At 40.8% G+C, this 8255-nt stretch overlaps 1 protein-coding gene across 3 annotated transcripts; it reads right to left on the reverse strand.

Annotated features, from left to right (window-relative positions):
• Window positions 1-1783: 1783 nt before the first annotated feature.
• mnx2b (motor neuron and pancreas homeobox 2b) lies at window positions 1784-7742 on the reverse strand. 3 transcript variants are annotated; one of them, XM_044143869.1, is made up of 4 exons: window positions 7722-7742; window positions 4701-5139; window positions 3565-3725; window positions 1784-2851 (listed from the first exon to the last, which is right to left on the reverse strand). In XM_044143869.1, the coding sequence occupies exons 2-4, from the start codon at window positions 5131-5133 to the stop codon at window positions 2393-2395; spliced, it is 1053 nt and encodes a 350-aa protein (XP_043999804.1). In that variant the 5' UTR covers window positions 5134-5139; window positions 7722-7742; the 3' UTR covers window positions 1784-2392. The 3 variants fall into 3 exon arrangements, with proteins under 3 accessions (XP_043999804.1, XP_043999813.1, XP_043999794.1); XM_044143878.1 differs by lacking the exon at window positions 7722-7742 and having other exon boundaries at window positions 3565-3722; window positions 4701-5604; XM_044143859.1 differs by lacking the exon at window positions 7722-7742 and having other exon boundaries at window positions 4701-5604.
• Between the last annotated feature and the right edge of the window lie 513 nt (window positions 7743-8255).

Below are 8255 nucleotides of genomic sequence, written 5' to 3' on the forward strand. Positions count from 1 at the left end.
CAAAGTTTACCCTAATCTTCAATTTCTCTTGAAAATGATGTTTGCTTCTTCGTTCGGTTTAATTGTTTTGTTTTCTGTAAATAATTTTTCAATCAGAAGTTATGAAAGTGCGTCACAGAACCAAACACTGCAGCTCACATCTTTGAATCAGCTGGGTGTGTGGACAAAATGTGTGCTTCAGTGTTCTTCCTTTCACACTAAGATACGTGGTATTAGAGTAAATTCGTGACGCTAACAAATATTGATGTTTATTAATTTTGGTGTGATCAGATTCAGTTTTCCTTTGGTCAAAGAATGTGACAGAGGCCCCACTTTGCTCTCAATGTATAGCCATTTTAAATTAATATCTATATATAGCTGGTTTGTAGTGTGCATATTATTTGCTTTGCACACTCAATTGTCCTTTTTAGGGACATGGTATGAACATTTTATCAATGGTAGAAGTCATTTAACTCAGCTGAATAACAAATACGTCATTTATTACAGAGGAAGATTCAACTATTTGATTTCATAACAACTGTTTCTATCTAGTTCAATCCAGACACATGAATGATGCATACTGGAACCAGCTGCAGCCATGCAGGAATGAAAGTGACAGCTGAACTGTTTTAATCAGATTTACAGTAATTAGTTTTAGGTGCAAACACAGGGAAACTGCACGATATGATTGGACAAAACAGTGGCAAAGCAAAGCTTTAGTTTATATTTATGCCCCTTTTTTTGCTTTTAAAAATTTTCATCATAAATCTGGACATTTCTAACAGGTGGATGCTCACTGTGTCGCATAGGTTCACATGTTGCCTATGTGAATTTGTCTGCATGCTGTATGGTTGCTCTTGATTTCCTTCAGCCTTTTCCCACTCCATAAAACACGCGTGATAGTTTAGTCCTTCATTCTCCATTCACAACTGTGATTGATCCCGGGCTGCCAATGAGGCTGAACGAACAGGACAAGATAACAAACTGCAATTCCAGCTTTTAAAGAAACTTATTTTGTGCTGAAAAGAGCCAAGATCTTCTGTGAAATCATATAATCTCACATGTGGTTGTGGTCTAACATGGGGTGAAAACACACCTCATCAGCTGTACACCAATCGGCTCCTTAATCACACTGGTGCCCAATAAAAGTCTGAGCCAGTTCAGCTCACTAAATGTGCTGTTGCTGTTAAAAAAAACGGCCTTGTGCGACCGCTCGCCATCAGGCTTTTGATGGCTTTACTTCCCTTCATTAGTTTAATTATTTGGCTATCAGTAAACACCACCAAGTAATTAATATCTGGGAGCCTTGGTGGTAAATTGCGGCTGATGTGAACAATTTGATGTGCATTACACAACTGCAGGAAGCAACCAGCAGGAGTGTACAACAGGCCCAGTATACACAGAAACAAACATGGCATTTGTATTACGGACAACTACAGAATTTCGCCAGGCGAGTTTTATCCACACAAATTCATTCATTTTGTATATTGTGAACTGGGAAATGCAAGGTTTGAATTCAGTTTGGCTTGAAATGAAAAGCTTACCAGATACTTACTTTATTTCAAGACTTTCCAAACTGTTCCACCCTACTTGTAGGTCAAACATAAAATTATTTGGGATTTGTTTGGCTAACGCGTGCACACAAGTGGGTATTGTATTATTCTTTACTATTTTGTTGTTGTAAACAATCAGTTTTAAAAAAAAAATTTGTTTACCAATGAAAAATGAATGAGAAAGTGTGAAAACTGTTGAATAATTTCCAGTCGTGTTGCTTTCGTCTTTTTATTTCACAGTTGTACCACAGACAAGTTTGACATAAATACGACTCTAATTAATCTTTGCAATCATTCAAATAAATTAAACTCATTCACTTGCATGTCAGTGACAGGAACGGATTCATCAACGTTAGAAATGACAGACCAACAGTGATATTTACATTAAAACAATGCAACACGTGACGAGCACCATGCAACCCGTTTACCTTGGTGTCTCTTGAACGCAGCACAAGCTGTTTGTCCTCAGACTGTCTTTACATCCTTCATTTACAGAAAGTGTGTGTGCAGGGTTGAGCTCCAGCTGTCAGCAGGTGGAACAAACAGGATGTTGACAAATAATAAGTGACAGATCGGCAGGAGGATAAAAGCTCATTTTTTTTCACATGCTACAAGGTTTACAGTACATAAAGTGATTTTATTCAGATACTAATTAGTCCAGAATGTGCTGTGTTAATTATTAGTGAGGGTTTTTTTTCTTAAAAAAACAAAAAAACAAAACAAAACTTTTCTGATGGAAATGAAAACAGACATATTTTCAGATTTGGAAACTGCCTTTTAGAGTAAACACAAACAGCTGCTTTTTGAGCACTTTTCCTGGTAGAATCTCTGTAACATTCAGGGTCTTCCTGGGGGTCTCCTCACAGTCCTGCCCCAATCTTCCGGTCTCCTCCTCCTCCTCCTCCTCCTCCTCCTCCTCCTACCTGAACCCCCTCCAGCTCATCATCAGAGAACGGGCTGAGGGGGTCGTACCCGAGCTTGCTGCTGTGCTGCAAGAAGTCTGTGGACCGTGATATTTCTACTTTGTTGCTCACAGTGATGCGATACCCATGCTGGCTTCTGTCCTCCTCCTCCTCCTCTTCTTCTTCCTCTTCATCTACCTCGTCGTCCTCCTCCCCGTCCTCTCCGTCCTCCAACCCGTAATCTGCCCGTCTGCCGTCCACATTTAAACCTCGTCTGGCCTCGTCTGTTTTGGCGCTGGCTATTTTTCCTCCACTTCTAAGCTTCTCCCCCTCCGCCTTGCTGGAGGCGGATGCCTGCTCCTTGGCTTTCCTGCTGCGCTTCCACTTCATCCTCCGGTTCTGAAACCAAATCTTGACCTGCCGGGGGGGGGAGAAATGGAACGTGATAGATATTTTTAATACATCTGAAAAATAACATCTGTATGACAACAGCTGTTCTTCAGACAATTGAATTTGTAAAGAAATTGCTGGGAGCTAAATTTTATCTTATGTAATTTCATTCTTTCTTTCTTTTTTTTCTGTTGGCGCAAATCGCTTTTGGAGTAAAGTTCAGTCTTTCATTTAACCCTGTCACTGGTAAAATGTAACACAAAATGCATTTAAAGCTTAAAGACATGAAATGAAGCAGAATAGTTCTAGAGTTGGAGATCATAGACATCATTGGCTAGATTTATGAACAATCTAGTCCTTGTTAAAATCATGTATAAAGTTGCATGTTTGTGTGAACTATTGGTCGTTTTTAAGTCCATGCAATATTTTAATCGAAGCTATTATGGTAAAAACAATATATTGATTTTTGCGTTTAAAGCTGTGAATTCATTTGGTTTTACAGTTACTCTTTCTCCACACAGTGTTCAAAGGTTCAAATGGCTGTGACAGGCCAAAACAAACCGTTAGAAAATGCAGGAACATCCTGAGATTTAGCCACAAAAATCCATATATCAAATTTAAAGGCAATAACAAGCAGCAGTCTGGAATGAGAACCTTTTGCGTGATTGCGTTTGAAGACTTTCGCCCTGAGGCACGATGAGCTCAGAAGCCAAATCTCCTGATCGATGATGCCGTCTTACCTGCGTCTCGGTCAGCATCAGGGACGTGGCCACCTCGAAGCGCTTGGGTCTGGAGAGGTACTTGTTTAGTTTGAACTGGTTTTCCAGCTCCAGGAGCTGCTGACTGGTGAAGGCCGTACGAGGCCTGCGACATTTCCCCAGCAGGCCGGACTGAGGGCCTGCTGGAAGAGGAAGAGCATCAGTTGTCAATCATATATTTCAACCTGTTACTAATTTCTTGCTATTTGTCTCGAGAGCAGCAAACAACGCATTTGAAGTTCGCTGCAAAGCAAATTTAGGCTCGTTTACATTTTTTTTTATATCAACATATTTGGGACAAACACAGACACTTCTCTTAATTATAAAACACCAAGGACATTAGAAGTTCACTGTGATGCTGTGGGTGGGAACAGGGACACATATGCCAGCACTCTGTGGCCATCATTAACTATAATAGCTTCACTGCAGTTTATTGTTGACGGGGGGGACGCAGCAACAGCGGGCGCAGGGGCCATAAAAACGCAGGCATGCCATTAACTTAATGAAAATCCAATGAAGGCTTTTGGGGTTTTATTGATGAACTACAGTACGTTTTAGGTGTTTGTTTATAGTTACTTCGTCACACAAAGACAATTTTCATCTTGTTGGCGTTTATAGAGAAATAAATGAGACAAAATTAAAAATATGACACAAGGATAAGCAATAAAAAAAAATAAAAATGGAGACGCACTGTACTGCGAGAGACTTGAGGCTTGCAGAGATGGAGCACTACAACTTCAAAACTCTGGAGGAAACGCTATGCAAATATTATTCTTTAAAAATGAATAAAAGTAATCTATTTTTTTAAATTATGAAGAAACAGTAAGAAAAATAAAAGGTTAAAAGGGACATTTATTAATTTAAGAGAAAATAAACCAAACCAAATAAACTAAACGAAAATAATAATAATAATAATAATAATAATAATAATAATAATAATAATAATAATAATAATAATAATAATAATAATGATAATAATCTATCCCCGATGTCTCAGAAACATTATAAGCGATATCCTCTATTTTGTTTATCTTGGAACTTTTTTTGTTTGTTTGTTTTTCTCCCATATTTTAAAATTCACACTTTAGGCGGAAATAATCTCATTCGCTCATACTTACAGGTGTAATCCGGCATCCGCGGCATCATGATCCCGGCTCGGATCCAGTGTTCCAGGGGCAGTGATCCGGCCATGGCAGCCACCTTCAGGTGCTCCGGGTAGCCTTGTGTCAGCTGCGTGAAGCCGGTGTATGCGAAGGCTGGGTGCTGCCCTCCCAGAGCGCTCAGTGGATACATCGGTCCCGGGTACATACCGGGAATGGCGCCCGGCGTCAGGGAGGCCAGGCCTGGGTGCGGGAAATTTAGGACGCTCGGTTTGGGGATTATTCCCGACTGAAGGTGAGAGCCCCGCGGGGATGGGGTGTCGGCGCGGTGGCAGGAGACGGGGCTTCCCCCGGGGCTGTCGCTGCTCAGACCCGGGGAGACGTTTCGACCGCCACGGTTAGTCTCATCGGCGAGAAGGGCGTCGATTCTGAAGTTTTTGGACTTTTCCATATCGCCCTAAATAAGTGATGAAACTCTGAAGTCTTTGACGAAAACAAGCTGAGAAGGTGCGCACCTGTGCCGTGCGTCAGCACGCAGACAGTGAAGCCTCTTCAGTGAGACGTTTTCATAAAATTAGTGTGGGAGCGAACAGGGGAAAAAAAAAACATTCATTAACGAATTATCACAATTTCAACGCTGTTTTATGGCGCTTGCATCCAGTCATCCTTTCTTCTGAAGCGCACCTCAGACATATCGCTCTGCACCAATAAAACTACAAAGGTATGCGGCTCTCCACCAGCCGCCCCTCTCCACCTCGAGGGGCCGGAGTGAGCTGGGATTGGCTGGGAGCGGAGCTGCTCGGACGGGCCTCTAATCAGCTAATTACTCGCTCGTTTTTCCCCCCGCAGAAAGCATTCAGAGTGAGGTAATGTTCAACCCTTGTCCCGCCTGCAAACACCTTCAACTGTATTGAAGCGCGGGGGTTACATTAGAAGATTGGACACTTATATGTTCAGTAGGACTCTCCCGAGATCGGAGCAACTCGGCTCAAAGAAAAGATGCTGCGGAAATCCTCCTCAGGCATCAGATGCAGTGAAACAGCCTTCGAGCTGCTCAGAAAGCAATCTGTCCATCATTTGGGTTTTTAATACGAACGCCTCATGCTAAGGGCATACCATTTCCATTAAAGTTTACGATCAAGAATTGCACACAAATCGTATAAAACTGTAATGACTTGGCAGAGGAGGCCGTAAGTTAATTGGCCTCCCACTTAATGTGGACTAATGCCATTTTAAGACTGAACAAGTCAAAGGGCGTCAGCTGAAGATGAGTCTCATTCAGTGGTTGCTGGGGAAATGACAGGAGGTGATGGATCCCTTGTATCTCTTCAGAAATGTTTCTTCATGGTGCATCACTGACAAATTCTCATCAAACGTCACTGAAGATCCCTCACTTGTGTCCAAATGTCTGCAGCCTGCTTCGACAAATTTTCTAATATATATATATATATATATATATATATATATATATATATATATATATATATATATATATATATATATATATATATATATATATATATATATGTATATTTAATCAGTTTTGCATGAGTTAAACATATGTTCAAAAAACTTATTACAGAATTGCTTCATTGTGTGCTGTATGAAAGGACGGCTGAATTACACATGCAGTCTTTCGAAAACATGCAAGGGACCTCTATGGGTGAATCTTGCAGGCGTCTGCTCTGCATATTTGAATAAAATTAAAGATAAAAAGCTGTGTTCTAAACCACAAATCTACAATATGAAAATGTTAATGAAATCATTGATAATGCTTACAATGTAATGGTTTGTAAATATGATGGTAGGACAGATATTTATATATTTCTTTTCTTTCAGTTTGTCCCAAAAAAAGGGTGGAACATGAGTAATTGATGTAACCTTATAAAACTTGCACACTTACCATTCGGAGGGTTTTTGCTCCTTTCACAGACTCTTTATCGTCATAGCTTTATTATTATTGCAAGATGTTTAGATTTAGTATGTGTGAACACACTAGTTTGCAATGCTGAAAACATGTCCTGAATGCAACAGTTTCCATAAACGGTCAGATCTCAGCACACAGGTAAAACGTGACAAACGCTGTTCTTACCGTTTCTCATTTCTTGGCTTCATTTTGCAATTATTGTCCAGAGATTTTTGCCCAACAAAACACCCACAAAGTTACTACACTCATTTGCAATAAATGGGTGACCCACAAAATATAAGAACTTTCATCCATTTATTTGGCAGTGACAACTCATATTACGCAGTATCTCAGTAAATGTACCAGAATTAGCTAAACGGCTATTTCTCACATGTTGTCCCAGAGACTAAGAACTTTAGTTGAGAAATTGGGTTTCTGCCATTAGTTTACTTTGTTGATGGAGAGTTAAAGTACAGGCACATTGTGGTATTTAGTGTTGCTTCATCATTAATAATTGTAAACTTTTGCCTTTCTAAGCCTTACGTTATGTTGAATTAGTCGTTACACCTTGTAAAGAGAGAGTTTTCAGTCTTGTGGCAATCAGTTCAATATTTGGTTTTCCAGTATGATTTGCATCCAAAGGAGCCAGTTTGATTTACCTTTGATTGTGTTTACAGGTGAATTTGGAGCAAAGGATGAAATATTAGCCTCTATAGATCATTATATAAATTAGCTCACTATTGCTGGTTAGTTGGTTTTTATATTTACTTCAATCTGAACTTTTTTCTCCCCTTCCCACCTTCTTCTGTCCTCTATCACGAGCCATTACATGCTCATGCCCTCTTGAACTTTTTTCAGCGCTCTGAAAATTCAGCGCTCACACCCCTCTCACCGTGAGAAGACAATTGATTCAAAGAGGCCGCCGGCCGTCGACTACAAAGCCAGAGTTTATCGACGAGTTATGCGTCAGTAAACTTAGCGGCCAACAGGAGTTTACTGAAACATTAAAGAGCTTATCAGCAATTACAGGCATATTTTTCAATCATTACCACAGCTCTGAGACGGCTTGCCCTGTCCTTAAACTAATCCAGGTGAGCTGTTGTGCTCTTTGTATGCCCCGGTGCAATATTCACCCTTCAGGTCACAGATTCCCGCTGATTTCCTTAACATGCCGATAAGATTCTTCACACTGCTGTCGAGTGATTAGGGAGCACATTTCTGGAGCATCCGCAGTTTGTCCTGCTGAAAACCTTTGATGCTTCTCCAGATGATTTGATTCTCAGTCACTGGTAGTCTCCAGGTGTGACAATTTGCCACGATTCATTCAGCATTGATAGTATGTGTGTGTGTGTGTGTGCGTGTGTGTGTGTGTGTGTGTGGGCGTGTTCCTGTGTCGTCTTGTGACACACACAACGAGGCTTTCAGGGACATTGTGGATGGGCACCACCTTTCCCACCAGGCCTTGAGAGCGGCACGGTGGCCGAGGCTGTGATAAATGGTCCGGGTGTACAATGAGCTTTCTGTGAAGTGAAAATCTGCTCTCCCTCCCAGTGGTAATTAGACTAATTCCCACAATGTCTAATGCATGCGATAAATCAGCTTGCTTCTGCCAGACCTTGAGACCAAAATTAGTGTTGTCTCATTATGGAGATAAAGGTAATTTATTA

This window comes from Gambusia affinis, linkage group LG02, assembly GCF_019740435.1.
Source record: "Gambusia affinis linkage group LG02, SWU_Gaff_1.0, whole genome shotgun sequence".
In the NCBI taxonomy this organism is placed as follows: domain Eukaryota; kingdom Metazoa; phylum Chordata; class Actinopteri; order Cyprinodontiformes; family Poeciliidae; genus Gambusia; species Gambusia affinis.

Coding starts and splice junctions, on each gene's coding strand:
- mnx2b (XM_044143869.1), bottom strand. CDS start 5,133: ATGGAAAAGTCCAAAAACTTCAGAATCGACGCCCTTCTCGCCGATGAG. Junction 3,726..4,700: donor GCGGATGCCGGATTACACCT/GTAAGTATGAGC, acceptor TTCCTCTTCCAG/CAGGCCCTCAGTCCGGCCTG. Junction 2,852..3,564: donor TGATGCTGACCGAGACGCAG/GTAAGACGGCAT, acceptor CCCCCCCGGCAG/GTCAAGATTTGGTTTCAGAA.